At 42.2% G+C, this 17,684-nt stretch overlaps 1 protein-coding gene across 2 annotated transcripts; it reads left to right on the top strand.

Annotated features, from left to right (window-relative positions):
* Positions 1–429: 429 nt before the first annotated feature.
* On the top strand, positions 430–16,692 carry smad2 (SMAD family member 2). Of its 2 annotated transcripts, XM_018755610.2 has the most exons (11): positions 430–997; positions 2,985–3,435; positions 10,768–10,857; positions 11,415–11,608; positions 11,778–11,912; positions 12,162–12,236; positions 12,832–12,885; positions 13,468–13,680; positions 14,465–14,602; positions 14,775–14,919; positions 15,048–16,692. In XM_018755610.2, the coding sequence occupies exons 2-11, from the start codon at positions 3,188–3,190 to the stop codon at positions 15,169–15,171; spliced, it is 1,416 nt and encodes a 471-aa protein (XP_018611126.1). In that variant the 5' UTR covers positions 430–997; positions 2,985–3,187; the 3' UTR covers positions 15,172–16,692. The 2 variants fall into 2 exon arrangements, with proteins under 2 accessions (XP_018611126.1, XP_018611131.1); XM_018755615.2 differs by lacking the exon at positions 10,768–10,857 and having other exon boundaries at positions 15,048–15,171.
* The last annotated feature ends 992 nt before the right edge of the window (positions 16,693–17,684 follow it).

The following is a 17,684-nucleotide window of genomic DNA, read 5'->3' on the forward strand; positions in this document are numbered from 1 at the left end:
AAATTCCACACGCTCAAGCGAAAAAGCCCTATTCGTTTTACTGAATGGCGGAAGGACACGTTTGTGCAGTAACATTGTTTTGAGACGATTCAACTCAACCCGCTAGCCTTCTTTCCCCGCCCTATTGCGAGCAAGTTTTTGTGTGACGTCACTAGATGGACAGCAGAATCTACCAACCGAATACTCTCGCTGTCCTCGTAATGGTGCTGCTACGTCAACAAATGAGACACTCCAATTGGACATACCTTACGTATAGCCTGCGCACGATCCTGTGCGATTGACATTATCCGGATCCAATGCGTTACTGGATAATCTCCTCGTCCCGAACAACGGACGTGCCGCATTTCCAATTAGAAAGCGGGAGGCGGGACTAAAAAGGAGTGTCACGTCGGGAGTATTGAGGTTAGGTTGGTTGATGTATGAGGGGCCGAACGTTTGCGAATGTGCTGGGCGGCAGGCAAAAGTGTTTTTTTTTAAAAAAACTGATTTGTTCTTCTCCAGAAAGGAAACAGGATTTATTGTAAGAAGTCTTTCCCGTAGAATTTCCATTGCGTACAACTGAGGAAAATATTTTCTCGACTGTAGAAATAATAACGGGCTTTAAAGATATTTTAAACTGTTAGTTAGCCTGCCTAGCGCTTGCTGATTTCTGTCATACGAGCTAAGTAGCTGTCGTAAAACATTTTCAGGTTTTGTTTTTCCTCACGCTTTGCGTTTATTGAAATAGGGTTTACGTTTCTTAAGGCGGCCACCAACACGGTTGCCTTACTTTGACATATTATTAGTGCTTACTGCGGATTAGAAAAGCCTTTGAGCGCGTATTCGCAAGGCAGCGCTGCATTGTGATTGTCAAATCGGGTGTTTTGATTGAGCATCGACGAAGTGTTCGCGGGAGCGTGCGGCGGGTGGAGGACAGCAATCTGACTCTGAGGCAGCACAGACCCGGCCGCGGGGCGCGCGCCGCGCTCTCCGACTCCTGCCCTCGCACGAGGACGAGGTGAGTGCTCGAGCCCCGACCCCCGCTGTCAGTCGGCAGCATGACTTGTGCAGCGCGCGCTCGTATGGGCGTAATAGACCCCCGGGGATAAGTCTTTGATCTTTTTTCAAAAAGCAGATTTAGCCCCCAGCAGCAGTTGTTTACAATTGAGACTGCTGAGCCACATATGCCCCCCCCCCCCCTATTAATACAAAGTTACGCCCCTGGCTGTGTGTGTGTGTGTGTGTGTGTGTGTGTGTGTGTGTGTGTGTGTGTGTGAGAGAGAGAGAGTGAGTGAGTGAGTGAGTGAGTGAGTGAGATGCTCTTCAGGCACGTAGGTTGAGCTGGACCTCTGCATCCAGTCAGTAGTTATCTCATCTCTTTACTGAGATAAGATCTGATAGTCATCTTATCAATAAGATAATGCTTAGATTTTTAATAGTGGCTTAACTGGATTTTCTTTTATTTCTAAAGAAAGATTCAAGCAAACTGAAGTTTTATAAAGAGCTGTCCTATTCTGTTTTCGCATATCCTAAATCTTTGAGATGATGGCTAGCCTGTGCTGTTGAAAAATCATAATGTTAAAGTGTTTTTTGAGATGAGCTGATGTCCAGAGTGTTTCTTGAAACTGTTATCAGCCATTCTCATTTCTAATTATGACAGTACATCAGCAGGGAGGAAACTTTCTTCGGGATGAGCATGGAAACGGCTGTCTCTCCAACTGGCTATGGGTCTGTGTACCATGTTTGCACCTGAGGCTCTGTCCTGCAATGCAGAGCGCAGCGGGCATAATGAAGACACATTGAAAAATACTAAAATCTAGTTTGGATAGTTGTTTAATAATAGCAATAATAATGGTTGTCACTCTGATAGGGAGTGATACAGAAACGCTCACTGTATGATGCAAATGCTCAGGTAATCAGAACCAGATCAAAGTATTAATGAATACACCTGAGCAGCCTGAGTGGTACTTTTGTATTTAAAGGACTGGGCAGAAGCAGAACAACCTACAACTGTCTTCCAAATGTGGAAGCTGATGTGAAGGTCTTGGAGAAGGGCGGCTCATTTCCTGCTTAAATTTAACTAAATGCCTCCTTCAAAAAAGGAAGGGAGGAAAAAAAATGAAACTAGTTTCCATCCACTGTACTCAAACTTTTGACTGGTACTATGTAAGGTTATTTATGAAATAGACCTTATGCTTGTCCTCATGTTAGAGGCTGCGAGGAGAAGACTTATTCATCCAAGCTGAACCTTTCAGAGGTCAACATATCTGTTCGGTTTGGTATGGGCTGGTAGTCACCTCAATCGCCTTTAACGTGTGGTTGCTGTCAGATAACGCACGTTATCACCGACGCTCGTGCAGCTCTCTCGCTCCTGGCGCTACGCTGGTGTCATTAGTGAGCGCAGGTCTTTTTCCTTTAGATGAGTTAAAAGCCTTTTTTTTTTTTTTTTTTTAAACTTGTTAATTCACTCTGAAGTCATAAACACTTAAGGAACTAATCTTATTTTACACTTTTTTTGTAACTCTGCAGGACATTATGCATGTAATTTTAGTATTTTACCTGCAACTAAATGGTGTATATTGCTTATTGTAAGTTTTTGCTTTCAGACTCTTTTTATATTAAAATTATACGTGTGTGCATCGTTGTTAAATGGTAACTAAATTGTGGTAACTAAGGTTGTAGATGGAAAAATTATCTGAACTCTGGATTTTTAGTTCCTGTAAAACAGGCAGGATGTGACCAGTGAAATGGTCACGATAAACCCTTTTACAAAGGAGGTAATGCAGACCATATCTCAAGATACAACTGTCTTGCTTTTTCTGTTCTGTGAAGTGATAAACTGCAGTGTCTGGTAAGACTCACCAGTCAGGGAATACAATGGTATCATTAATGGGGGTGTGTTTGTATCTGTGAGGATGATGGATGGTGAAGGATTAGAAAACTGTGGGTTTTTTTTTTGTACAGTCCCTTATAAGTTTTATTTATTTTAAAATTTCTTTGCTTAGGTTCCCTGGCAACACATCTCTCCCCATCTTCCCTCCAGCCCTTCTTCACGTAGTTACAAATCACAAAAAAAATTGCAGAAATTCTTCCCGCTCCCCAAGTCGGCTGTGTTCAGCTGAAATAGAGGGACTGGCCCGTTCCTGGTGGCACCCTTCTAAGTGCGCCTGTGTCCTGTCTGCACTCGGTGGGAGGGGAGCGCCTGGCCATGTCCTCCATCCTGCCATTCACCCCACCTGTGGTGAAGAGGCTGCTGGGTTGGAAGAAGTCTGCAAGTGGTTCAGGTGGGAGCGCTGGCAGCGGAGGTGGTGGGGAGCAGAATGGTCAGGAGGAGAAGTGGTGCGAGAAGGCCGTGAAGAGCCTGGTAAAGAAGCTGAAGAAGACCGGTCAGCTGGATGAGCTGGAGAAGGCCATCACAACGCAGAACTGCAACACCAAGTGTGTCACCATCCCCAGGTAGGTCACACTGCGCCGAACAAACTTGGAGCCGACCAGGAGAGCTATCTCCACTCTGATCCAGTCTGTTCAGATTCCAGGAGCACTTGACCTTTGTCACTGCACTCCTGATTGCCTTTTAGACTTTTGATCCTGAGCAGTGGTGAGCTTAAGTCAGTGAAACCAAATATCCATTATTGATTCTGATGAATCCATCAGTCCAGTTTTTGCCCATTTGCTAATTAAATAAATGTTGCATTATATTTCACTTCCTGCTTACTGCTCAAGTGAGTACGGTAATCTATGTCTGCAAATGGTTAGGATGGAAAGGAGGTAATTGATATAAATCTTCCGTAGCTGAACAACATTGGTGTATTTGTGACTATAGTAGACTAGTGGTTATTAATCCTGTTCTCAGTGGACCAATGTACATGCTGGGATTTTATTCAGATGAGTTATTAATGAGCTGTGATGTATACAATTTATTGGTTAATTGAATGAATTGCACAGTTCAAACCATGTTCAACCAAATATTTTTTATGAATTTTAGTTACGTGAAACCAAATTTGTGTTCGTTTGAAAACTGCTTGTGGTGTGAGATTTCATTCTTGAAACTTATTCCTGAAACTGATACATAAACTTTGTTCCTGAAACTGGAGTAAAACTGAATAGGTAATATTGGATGTCTCATGGATAGAGCATCTAACGATTTTAAGGTCTTGGCATTTGAAATTTCCATACACAGATGTAATAATTTAATTAGTGTAATATTAAAACTGAAATTTCACAAATTTGTCTTTTTGAACCGATTGCAACACTGGCCTCTCCTCCAACTTCAGATTCTACAATAAAAACATCAGTCAGTTTACCACCCCTGCAGAAGTCAGAATGTCATGGTAGATGCCTCTGCTCTTCTCATTGTTGGAGTCAGTGTCTTGATTTATTGTTTGAGGGTCTTTGTGAGGCACAAGTTTTCTTTTTATCGATGCTTTGGGACATCTGCAACTCTGTTGATATGATTGAGCACTTGTGACTGACATTTTCCCTCTGAAGACCCATTGTATTGTATTGGTTATATAAGCACAAAACAGCCACCATGTTGGACAGTTGCCCACAAACCAGCTGGCAGATTTATAATGTGGTAGAATCTGGCCAAGGGCTCTAGGTGCCCACTGCTGTTAGCAGTTGTATAGGTAAATGGGGGTGTTTGATGTGAGCGCTACAATGCCAATTACTTAATTACTTTGTAAAATCATCCTGATAGGTGAATTCCTCTTTTGAGGGGGTTGAATTACCCTAAGGTGGGGGGAAGCGGAGGATTTAGTCTCAGGACTAAAAATATAACCTAAAATTGAACTATAAAAATAAAAGCTGTTTTAATGCCAGTGACAGTAATATCACAAACATATTTTATATTTGTAACAAATTATTTCTGGCTTATTTTGAATGTTTTTTTTTTTTTTTTTTTTTAAATAAAATAACTGCTTAAAATATGAGCAATTTTTGAAGGTAGGCAAGTGAAGAAAATACAATTTAAAAATAAGTGGAAAAATGTTTATATCTTTGAAATGTATAGCTGGAGCCCTCATAAGTCTTGTTGGTTTTGTTATGGAATATTTGTCTCAGTCCAGTGCCTGTATTAAAAGACAGGAGTTCAACTGTTGCCATTCTGATTTTTGTCATACACTAATAGTCATTGTTTCCAGGGTAATGTAGAGGTTAATACACTTGATTTAGTCAGAAAACGGCCAGAGTCACACCACTTAGGGACAAAATCCTTTTTGGTTTGAAACACCAAGTGTGCAAATTTTTTACAAAGAGTCTGATACACTGTCTAATGCAAGCCATTGTACTGACTGTATAGTTGGTCAAATTACCATTATACTGAATAATAAGCCTGTTGTATGAAAAAAGGGTGTATATTTCCATAAGCTTCTCTAGTGGTTTTTCATTGCACTGGACCCTGTTATATGAGAAAATTAAGAAACCTCAAAAAATATATATGCTGTGGTATGTTCAGAGGCAGTGCATTATTTCAGGGCAATACTAGGTTGCTTTCATCAGCATGTGTGCAGGAGTGAGTGGGGGAATTAGGGTTATTTCATGTGCATCCCAAGCACTAATAGCTTTGTTAACCTTGGAGAAAGGATGTCACTTTGGAACAGCCTGATCTGTTATGATGAGCTCTTGCCTGTCCTTGCTGACCTCCAGCTGTGTGGAAAGGTCCACTGTAGCACATTATATCCCATCTTCCCGCATCAGCAACTCTTCTAAGTTGAGTCGAGTGATTTCTATGGTGTTTTGGTGTGCAAAATACGAACACCTGCTTTGTCTGCCTGTGAGCCGATGAGTGGAGAACTCGACAAACGTGGCAAGCAGATTGCGTGCCTCAAGATGCCCTGTGTGGAGGAGTGTAAGGGTTACATGGATTGAGAAAGGGGATGTTGTCCTTGCTGCATCTGATCGTATCTCTCCATTGGCAGCCTGGCTGAGCTGAAGGATGGTTTCCTTCTGACTCTTTAGCCTGAATGAGGAGGCTCAGACTTTCGTTATTTGTAAAATTTTCTTGAGAAATGAGAAATGAACTATAACTTCTCTCTGTTGTTTTAAGAGTTTGAATTCTCTGTTCGAAAGGGTTTGTGTTATTTCCCATACTGTTAGATCTTTCTTACTGGTGAAAATCATATTGAGTAGGTAGGGTGATTGAAGATGTCTGGTGCCCCGTGCCATGCTGTAGAGTAACACATAAGCTGATAAGCTCATTGGGTAGGTAGGGTAACATCAAAGCTGATATGTTCTTTGGTAGCTTGTTCAAAAATTGGGGAGGGGAGGATTTGAGTCTGATTCTGAGCCCCTCTTCTTGCTGTATGAGACCAACTGAGTAGCAGTATATCAAGGCAAAGGTAACGTAATGAGAATTTCTGCAAAATTGCAATTTAAATGTCTCTATTATAACTGGTCCACTGTCATTAACTGTATGAGAGTACAGTATTCAGGTATCCAGGAGCCTGAATGACATGACATAACCTCCTCAACTTTTACACTAAGTGCATGGCACCTGCAGATGTCAACTGTGTCACTAACCTTCATATTTTTCCATAGAGAAGCGATAGCGGTGGATACATTGGGTAGGCATTTGTTCCCAGTTACTATGGGGATTACTAGACTATGTGAAGCACTCTGCAGGAACGTGTATTTTTAGCATTCATAATGCTCAAAAGACATATTGTTGTCAAAGACCAATCAAGAGCAAACTATAGGTGCTTTATTTTTTTAATAATGTATTAGTTGATATCTGTATTGCTTTTACCCGCTGTATTTTTGTTCAGGTGTTTTTCTGTAGGTTGTTAAAATGTCACTAGTAAATGTCAGTTAGATAGTATTACTCATCACCCGCATGACCTTTAGGCTCCTGATCTTGTTCATGAGGGTATGACTGATAAATTTCAGTTTATACTGAGCTAGTGGACTAGTTAGTGATAGACATCAGGTCCAGCCTGGCACACTTTCCAGCCTGAACTTCTGTCTTGTCTTGAGCGCTTCGACAGCTTGAAACCTTGCTTTGGCACTATTCTACTGGTGAGCGAGTTGCAGCAGTTTGCACAGTCTAGACTGGTGGCAAAGGAAGGGACCTGGGTAGGACCAAATCCACTTTCACAGCTGTGGTACAGATCCTTGAGATGTGCAGCTTTTTTAATTTTTCTTGGTCCACTGCCTTTGACATGAAGCATCTATGGTAGCAGCGGATGGCTCAGTATACCAATTGCAGTGTGATTTTGGGGGGTATTCAGTGGGGCCGTAATGTGAAGCACACATCATGGGTGTATTTGGGGTTTTAATCAGCACATGGGGGTAAGGAGAGAAAACAGCTCACCCCTCAAGTTGGCAGCATGAGAGTTTAGGTGTGGGCACTAAGGTATGGATGGGTGCATGAGTGGGGATGGTAGCTTGGCATGAACTGGATCACAGAATGGGGAGCAAGAATTAAATCCCTTCTGAAAGGGGGTCACTGGTCTGACCATTGTTGTTAGAGGGGATGATTGTGCTAAAACCTCTGCTAAAATCAAGTATGAAACTGATTTGAGATATATATATATATTTTTAGGAACTGCTCAGTCTTGAACTTAATCTGGTAACTTTTTAGTCATGAATTTTAGAACCTCAAGCACAGCAATTCCTGCTGGCTTAGTGCATGCCACACGTGTAGATGGGCCTCTTGTGGGTTGTGTCACCCTGCAGGCAGCCACTGTGCCCCGTGACAGTTTCGCTTCTCCTCAAGGACATATTTTTAATTTGTGTTCCGCTCTTTTTTTTTTTTTTTTGCTGGTAGTTTCCTGCACCATTCCTCAACAACTGTGATTTGCAGAAGCAGATGGTTATTGTTTTGCATCATTGACTAAATGGTCTTAGGACATTCTTTGAGGCACTATTCCTAAACCTGGACCTCAGCATCTGAGGTGTGGCCAACTTCAACACACAGGTGTCCAGGTTGAACAAAATGCTGCAGCTGGATACGGCAGTGGGGACAGTCCTGTCTCACTAGCACGCACATTATCTGAATGTTGTTATCCTCTTTAATCAAGAAGGTGGCTGAAGTTATTGCTGGGATAAAAATATCACCACCTGTCATTTGCAGGTGTGAATATCTGACATATCAAATCAGTTTCCAGCCAGCAGCTAATTATGCACTGTGAATGGCAGTCTTTAATAATCAATTGAACTCTAAACCACAATGAAAACCTTCAGCCTCTTCAACCATTAGGCTATGATTGCCCATAACTATTCTAGGACCACACAGAGAAGGGTTAAATCTGTTTGGTTTATTCATTTTGGGGTTTTTTTTTTTCATTTTGACTGTAGACACCACCACTGACGTTTGGTCAAGGATTAAATATCGCCCAAGTAAGAATATCTACTCATTCTTGAGTTAGCTTAAAAAGGGGGCATTATTGTTTAAATAAGTGGGAATTTCTGGCACAGTTCAAGGCTCCCCGTGCTGGTTGTCGTTTATCACAAACCGGAACATGTTCTAGTTCAGGAACACCAATTTCTCACGCCTTGCTGGTACAAGTATGTTGCAACGTCCTTTATCTCCTGAGTAAGACCCTGTGGTCTGGGCTAGATGACCTTATATGGGGTGTTTCATTTCTGTTCTCTAAGTGAGGGTACGAGGCACCAGGCCTCTGCTGCAGGCCAAAAAGGGGTCTCTGCTTATCACAGGTATGATTCTTCAAAGGCTTTGCAGCACTGGTTTGTGACTGAAACACAAAGTATAAATTTGAAAACAGCTGACATGACTTTTTTTTTTTTTTTTTTTTTTATTATTATTATTATTATTAAACCTTCCCACAAACTTCTGTGGTCCACAGATTTCTGTTGCACAAAACGCTTGGAAGTGTACACTGTAGTGTGCAATGGTTTCTACTACCTTGGAATTTTGATTGGAAATGTCACCTTTTTCTTTCATGGATAAATCTGTTTTTAATTTTATAAATGATAGCAGAGATTTAATAGATTCAATTAGTTTTTTTATCATCAGCATCTACAACTACATATTTAGGTCAAAAGATGATACATCTCTGAAGGTTGTTTTAATTCAAGAAACACCTTTTAACACAAATTTCTTTACACTTGAGCCACTTCAGTGAGTTAGCCTGATTTTTGACACGGCGCTCATATGTGTCTTGGAATTAAACAGCCTCACACTCCTGAATGACCTCTGACAGTTGGTCAGTGGAAAACACACAGTGGATCCTGATGGATCATCAAATTTCCACCTTCTTTGTGAAGTGGTTGCTTCACACTTGGAAGAGCTGCCATGACAAAACCAGAGTCTCGGACAGTGTCTGATTGCTGACCTGGATGTCGGTGACAGTCTGTCCAAAGTGGAGTATCAGGTGTCAGCCAAACAGGTATTCTGTGCAGTCTGTGGTCATAGCAACGGTGTTTGAGATGTATATGGACCAGACTCAGGAGGTGGGTGTATTGCACATGGTTTCTAGCGGGCGATGATGTGATGATATGAGTTTGAGGCTCAAATGGACTAAAATGTTCTGTCGCTGGATTCTAGTACAGACCCCTCTTACTGCTGCAATGAAGCTGAACCAACAGCTCTAGTAGGTTCTTGGAAGTCTTTATAGAGTTGAACAAGTGTGGGAATGATGCTATTCTATGTACTTTTTTGTCTAACTTGTAATAGCAGTGGGTAATTTGGCAATTATTTGAGAATTGGCGTTTAAATGCTGATCTCACATAGATTTATACGTTAAGTTTGGATGGAATTAGCAATCAGTTTTGACCAAGTCAAGACAGAACTAGTTAAGACTGTGGGAACTGATGACATTTGTTTTACAGGCTGTGGGGAGCCCCGAACAAAGCTTTTAAAATCCTGAATGGTATAGATAGTAGCCCTCTTTCTACATTATTAGAGAATGTAGGACAGGGGGCAGAACTGAACATCTTCAGGGAGTACAAGACTTGTACACTTTTTGCCTCAAAGGGTAAGAGGAATGTTAGACAAATTCCATAACCTTGGGTTTTAGGCCAAATTCTGGAATTAATTGCAGAGCGATTTTATGATCAAATCAATGCAATACGCCCCACTGGCCCACACAGCACCAAATCAGAGCTTTCAGAGTCCAGTACCCACTTGTGTGTGTGATGCTGTAGGTAATGAATAGTTCTGTCCACATTCATAGAGGACAACATTGGCCTAATTAAAGCCTGATGGTACAGGACCCCATCTATTACACAAATTTTATGTAGCCATTACACATACCATTTTTTTTTCCCCGTTTGTCGTCAGTGTCTCCTGTGTCGTATTGTACATGTTGTGTGTCTAATGTTGTTTGCGGTTTTGTGGAATTTAGATGTTTAAATCTTAATTTCCATTGTCCAAGGCTATGTGTTTCTCATTTTCTCTGTTCAGACTGAGTCCGTATGCAGTCAGTTTATGAGAAATACTGCCAAACTGTTTGGAAGCCGTTTGTGGTCTTTTCCCATGCAGTTCATTGTACGTCACTTGTTTTATTCCAGAAAGCTCATTTAAGTGTTATCCCTACCTGGTTGAGACTGAGTAAGACATGGGGGGGTCAAGCGCCCTCTCCCCATCACAGTCTTGTGTTCGTCCATTCAACTCGTGTCTTTTATTTGAGGACAGATGGGCTCTGAAATTCTACCTGGTTAGAGACCCAGCTGTCACCTCCGATAAAAGAATCTTTGTTTGCATTTTATCTCTTTCTCCATGTGAACTCATCTTGGTATTTCTGAATGAGCCATGCCCCATGTTTATCATTTTTGTTTTTGTTTTTGTTTTGTTCTTCTGTTCTGTCCTTTTTGGTTTCCTGTGCACAGCAATTGCTCTGAAATATGGGGACTGAGCGCACCAAATACAATAGAGCAGTGGGACGCGTCAGGCCTGTACTGCTACACTGACCAGACCAGGTGACTATCCTTTCCTGCCCTGCCCTCCATTCGCCATGGGGGTACGGTTGGCCCACAGTCACTGGACTCCCTTCTGTGTAATACGATTGTCACGTTTGCATGGGTCCATACTGACTAAATGTTCTTACCTGCACAGTTTGAGGTTTGTGTGAGGAATAGGTTGCTTTAAAATTGCTAGCTAACCTCTCTAACATTGGTGGTGTAATTGTTTGTTTACTTAGCTTCTTATAACCATCTTTTCTCTGTCAAGTTTAAGCTTTAGAAATCAATCTGCGTATGTAAGCCCTAAAAATATGCTAATCAAGATAGCTAATGTGAAGATTCAGGTGTAGGGTTAATGTTTAACTGAAAACGTGATTTGTAGGAATCCTTTCAAAAGACTTTTCTTTAAAAACCATTAATATTTGAGGAAAAAGAATTTTTCCCTCATTTTGATCTTTTTTTTTTTTTTTTTTTTTTTTTTTTTTTTTTTTTTTGGCCCCATCTCCTCCACATCACTTATGCCTGCCTGCTCCACACGACTCCCTCTTCCATACTCCATCCACTGCTTGGGTCAGATCCTTGGATGGGAGACTTCAGGTGTCTCACCGCAAAGGTCTGCCCCATGTCATCTACTGCCGTTTGTGGCGCTGGCCTGACCTGCACAGCCACCACGAGCTGCGGGCTATCGAAGCCTGCCAGTACGCCTTCAACCTCAAGAAGGACGAAGTATGCGTAAACCCCTACCATTATCAGCGGGTGGAGACACCAGGTACAGACAGCGGTTTTTTTGGACATTATTTTCCAATCATTAATTGAATACATTTTTATGACTATGTAATGTCACTTTTATTTGCAAGTTGACAGTATTTTTATTTTAAATTTCAAGATTCAAACAGGAAGTTGCCCTCACTCATGACATCCTGCTTTCTTCCTGCCAGTCCTCCCACCAGTGCTGGTTCCAAGGCACACAGAGATCCTAACAGAACTGCCACCGCTGGATGACTACGCCCACTCCATCCCTGAGAACACAAACTTCCCTGCCGGCATCGAGCCGCCAAACAACTACATCCCAGGTGCCACCTCCACACTAGGTTCACGGGCATAGTTATGCTGCAGTTGTCATCCAGCGTTTATTACGTGTTGTCAATGCATACGATTAGTCACAAAGTAGAGCTTGCTGTAAATAAGAAGCATTAGTAATGCTTTTTTCCTGCTTCCATTGCTTTCTTTAATATGCATAGCTTGTCCACTTGAGGCCTTGCTAACCATGTGATTGTGCTTTCATGTACTGTGGGTGTGACACAATTCTTGTCATGCTACAGAGACTCCACCTCCTGGTTACATCAGTGAGGATGGAGAAACCAGTGACCAGCAGATGAACCAAAGCATGGACACAGGTATGGTCCCACTAGTTTTGGTCCCGAGTGGCGATATGATATATATATATATATATATATATATTATATTTTTTAGTTGTTACCTAACAGCTTTAATAAATATTGTCCACAGTTTAAATTGTGAGGTCTGAATTACCTGGGTGGGTTACTGCTATGAGTGGGTGGGCATGAGAGTGAAAACACATTGACCATAACCTAATTTTGCTGCTAGGATGGAAATATAGTTGCTTCCATTCTACAGTAATTGGGATCAGGACAGACTGGTACTGTATTCCACTATACTGGTGACTGCTTGGTATCCTGGCAGTGTCTCTTCTCCAGCCTTAGCGAAGATTTTATTTCTGCTACTTTTTAGAACTTTACTTTGGGAGAGGGGGAAAACAGCTGTATGGAGTGAACTGTTCACACTTCTGTAGCAAGCAGTACAGAGCCGTTTGATGGTGCAGCGTAATGAAGTGACCTGACAGAGCAGTCAGTCTCCACTGTGCTTTGGAGTACACTCCTGTTGTTCGAGCGCCTGCCTGGATGTGTCACAGTGTGGCCTGTCTCTCTCAGTGCTCTGAAGTGTAAAAATAACTGCAAGCTTCTTCCCTAGGTTCTCCAGCCGAGCTGTCGCCCAGTACGCTTTCTCCTGTCAATCACAGCATGGGTAAGGGTGTGATCTCATTCTCCCCCACTCCTCTTCAAGAGAGGATTCTTGGTCTTCATGTTTGTAACACAAGTGATCATGCTAGCATTTTTCAAGGATCTGCTCTAGGAGGTTTGTTACATCTGGGGAGGAAAGGGGACATGGGGGGTGCACGAGAATGCCAGGATGACATGGCTAGAACTTGCAGTTCCTTGGCCTTGGTGGAAAAATCAGTGTTGAGGTTTTTGCTTGGGATGATTAGTCTGCCCTCAGTTACAGCCCTAACTACATCAGTCAAGTATTTGAGTTTCTGCAAAAAAGTAATATTGTTAATGATAAGCCTGTCTTTAGCGGGTTAGAGGAGGACACTCACAAAGGGATATGGTTTAGTTTATAATTTTCTTCTCAGCTCTCTTGCCCCTATTCCAAAATCTTGCAGTTTGGGAATTCAGGGTTTGAGAAAGTTGTGGAACAGTTGCCCTGTGGAGTAGCTGGAGGGAAGCAGCCCTTTTGGATTTAGGGAGTGGGGGGGGGGGGTGGTCGGGAAGATCAAAAGAACCTAAACAGCCACCTTCACCATCCTTCTTACTTTTTCCCCTGCAGACCTCCAGCCAGTGACATACTCAGAGCCAGCCTTTTGGTGCTCCATCGCCTACTATGAACTGAACCAAAGGGTGGGCGAGACCTTCCATGCATCTCAGCCCTCACTGACGGTAGATGGCTTCACAGACCCCTCCAACTCTGAGCGCTTCTGTCTGGGTCTGCTTTCCAACGTGAACCGCAACGCAACTGTGGAGATGACCAGAAGACACATAGGTACAGGATCAGACAACCGCCACACCTCAGGAGAGTGGACATAGTGCTTCTAAGCATTTATAGTGGTTCTCTTTACTTTGCTTTTCTTGGCTGATCAATGTGCCACTCCCTTTTGTGCATTAAAATGAGTTTGGTTAAATGTACACTGGCTCCTCAACTTCTGAACATATCTGGTACCAGCAATGCGTTCATAACTTGATTTGTTTGGAGCTGTTGTCTGCATGACAATGGCCTGTTTGTTGAAGCTTTTCTTTGGAATGGGCATTACCTGGGACCTTGCAGGCGCTTCTTGCTTGGATGTTGATCATCATGCTTCACCTTGAACAGCTTTGTTATCCTTAGAAGCTGTATATATTGTGATATACCTTCATCCTTTTCTTTGCCGTTGTAATGTCAGCATCTGACATTGCAGGGCTGAAGTGTGACTCACTCGCAAAGGCCATGTCTGATTTGTTGGTGACTTTGACAACCTTTTCATTTCTTTAGGTAGTTCCTGAGAACTTTTTCTTTAAATGATGAGTTGAGCACAGTTTTATTAGATTTATTTTAATTCTTTCCACTCCCCTTTTACTTTTTCATAACATACTCTGTGTTGGGTCATGTAATGCCATCATTGCAGTTTGTTTTTTCTGTCGTGCTAAGATCAGACTAGAGCGGAAGATGCCATAGGAGTCCTCCCTGCGTATGTGTTTTAGAAACTTACCCCCAGTGTTTGTTGCATGTACCATTCACCCTCACCATTCTTTTCAGCACAGGAAGTGATGCTTATCAATTATTCCAATAGGGAGAGGAGTCAGGCTGTACTACATCGGAGGGGAGGTATTTGCAGAGTGCCTGAGTGACAGTGCCATCTTCGTCCAGAGCCCCAACTGCAACCAGAGGTACGGGTGGCATCCGGCAACGGTCTGCAAGATCCCCCCAGGTGAGAACACGGTTGCAAAGGAATACCATTAGGAATTGCTGCCACATGGATTAGATGTACTTATGCATTTTTTTGGGTGTTTTCATAAATGTCTTTGAAAGGGCCTCTAATTTGACTACAGTACAATTTCAGGGTATGTGACCATCTCTCTGCCCTCTCTCACATCCTTTAGGGTGCAATCTGAAGATTTTCAACAATCAGGAGTTTGCTGCCTTGCTGGCCCAATCGGTGAACCAGGGCTTTGAGGCTGTGTATCAGCTCACCAGGATGTGCACTATCCGCATGAGTTTTGTTAAAGGCTGGGGGGCTGAGTACAGGTGAGAGCTTGGCAGCTGGCATATTGCCATGGAGGTGTGGAGTTGCATGAAATATGTAATGACCTTTGCTGGTGTCACCCTATTCTGTACTACTAGCACTGTGGGTTTTACATCATTCTTCTTTTCAGACGGCAGACTGTGACAAGTACGCCCTGCTGGATCGAGCTGCACTTGAATGGGCCTCTGCAGTGGCTGGACAAGGTTCTGACCCAGATGGGGTCTCCATCGGTTCGCTGTTCCAGTATGTCATAAACCCACCGTGGATGGCAGCCCTCGTGGCAGTCCACAGTCACACGAGAAAAACAACTTGACTGAACAGAGACTTACTACAACCTGTCTTCAGTGCTTGTGACCCCAATCCATACTGCCCCCCCCCCCCCCCCCCCAGTACACATCCATCTTTGTGCACACATAATACACGTCAGCACACACACAGACACACTGATGTTTTCACTGTTTAAAATGGAACATGGCACTTGCTGTTTCATCAGCATCACGCACCTTGGATTTAATTATTCTCCCCTCAACCCTGAATATTAAATGTTTTAGTGGTAGAATTGAAATGTGTATCAACGTAGCAGCGTGGATGGTTGGCAGCAAGAAGATGGCGGGAAGCTTCCAGTAACAGGCTTCTGTCCGAGTTACTCAAATCTTTAGCATGATGGCTGTTTCAGAATATTCCTTTTCTAACAAATGGTTTCTTCTTCTGGAGAGACTGTCGAAGAGTTCTTTAAGGAATTGTATTTGTTTTTTGTTTTATTTCTGTTAGTTTTTTCTTTCCCCTGACAGGAATGCCAAATAATGACTCTCTTTATTTTCATTTTAGCCTTGTACTGGCCATTTGAAGAGAATGTTGCCTTTAAATAGTGGTGTGCAGTTGTTAGACGTGCTGCTTTTTTGATCTTTGGTGTACAGGTGGATGGTGGGATGATGATGCAAAACAAGCCAAGTGTTTCCCACTTTGGTTGGGGTCTTTGTGTGGAACGTGGAAGTGGAGCCCTTTGTCTGAGGTCTCTGCCTCTGCCTCTTCCTCTTCCTCTCTTATTTTTGTTCTCCCATGTCAACTTCCCAACCCAAGTGCAAGAGGAGGTTTCTTCATGAGTGTGGCTAACAACTTCCCGGGAGTTCATTGTACAGCTGTCTGAATCTTTCACAATGTAAGCGTGATAAAGTTTGTGTATTGGGTAACTCGATTGTGCAACACCCAAGCAGGCTTACCTACCTGCCCTATATTTTCCCCTTTCTTTTATCTTTGTTCCAGCTAATTTTTGTAATTTTATGTATTTTTATATATAAATATATTTAAAATCTCTATAGCTCACTTCCTTTTTATTAGAATTTAATATTTTTTTAGGCCATGTCCTATTTATTGAGGAATAGAGGTTCAAAATGTCTGTCCAGTAATGCAAAAAGCAATTAGGGAATAAATACTTAAATAGAAGCGGTCATGAGCAAGTGAAGCAGACAGATGTGTATGTGGATGAGTGACAGTGTGGTGTGTGTGTGGTCCCAGTTTGAATTTTTGTCCAGTTGTAGCTATCTTTTGTAGCACGCTAATGTTATAATGAGCCAGTAATATGAAAATTTGAAATTCCTTCAACTGTTTGGATCACCTCTGTCAGATTCTCGTCGAGGTTAAATTGCTTCAGAACTTCCACTGACCTTTACTAACTCTGCAGAATCAGCTTATACTTCGCCTCCGGTGTGTAGTGGGGCAGGTTCTTGTTCGTAAGGAAAAGACTGCACAGAATGGTGTGTGTGTGTGTGTGTGTGTGTGTGTGTGTGTGTGTGTGTGTGTGTGTGTGTGTGTGTGTGTGTGTGTGTGTGTGTGTGTGTGTGTGAGAGAGTTTTACTGACTTTCATCTATTCATCTGTCTTTGTACTGGAAGTAGGAACGTTTCTTGACCCCTTTCTCTATTTTTCTGTTCATTACGCATGTGATTGTAGGCACAACTCGTTCATTTAGCGTTGGCAAACTGCCTAACGTGGCCAGTATTAAAGCTTTGAATGAGTGGCCATGCAGAAGGAGAACGTTGTGCTTTTTTGTTAAGGACAAGGTGTGAGGATAATACCAAATAGAACTGAAAGTGGACCACATACATATGCATATGTGTATATAATTTTTTTAAAATTATTTTTTGGCAATCTTGGCAAAGCATTTTAGCAGTTTGAGGGGCCTGTTTTTTGGACTGGGAGAGGAAATGTAGAACATGAACTTAAAACAATAAGCTTTTTTCAGGCGTGTTGCATATGCAGACTTCATAAATACACTAATAAAGGTTTTAATTCTCGTCATCCTTTTGTGTGTCTAATATTTGTCTTTACAATGCACTGTGCTGTTGGTGGATGGTTGAGTGACCCAAACCCACTTGTTCCCCTGTGGAAACTGAAACAATTGTGCTCAAATCTGCCCCTGTGGACATGTACACTGGGTGTTACCTGAGAACAAAGAATGGTTCAGAAACAAGATCACCCATATAGGATACTAAATTTGATGCATTTGTTGCATGCAACAAAAACAAATTAAAATTACAATTACTGATTCCCCCCCCCCCCTTTTCTCAATGCAACTGACAGATTGGGGTTTTCAGAGTGCTTTTCCACACCTGTCACTTTCAGATGTGATTAAGGAAGGAGTTAGTTATTTTCACAAGCTTAATTTAATATTTTAAATCATTTGTGGTTCTACCAAAAAGCCGAATCTCCATCCTCTCCCAGTTCCCCATTACATTCACATCAAAGCAAATTCACCTTTATAACCAGAA

This window comes from Scleropages formosus, chromosome 6 (assembly GCF_900964775.1).
Source record: "Scleropages formosus chromosome 6, fSclFor1.1, whole genome shotgun sequence".
NCBI lineage: Eukaryota > Metazoa > Chordata > Actinopteri > Osteoglossiformes > Osteoglossidae > Scleropages > Scleropages formosus.

Bases quoted from the DNA above. Each gene is read 5' to 3' on its own strand.
- smad2 (XM_018755610.2), top strand. From the start codon at position 3,188: ATGTCCTCCATCCTGCCATTCACCCCACCTGTGGTGAAGAGGCTGCTG. The intron at 11,913-12,161 runs GTGCCACCTCCA...GTCATGCTACAG, and splicing joins GCCAAACAACTACATCCCAG to AGACTCCACCTCCTGGTTAC. The intron at 14,920-15,047 runs GTGAGAGCTTGG...TCTTCTTTTCAG, and splicing joins GGCTGGGGGGCTGAGTACAG to ACGGCAGACTGTGACAAGTA.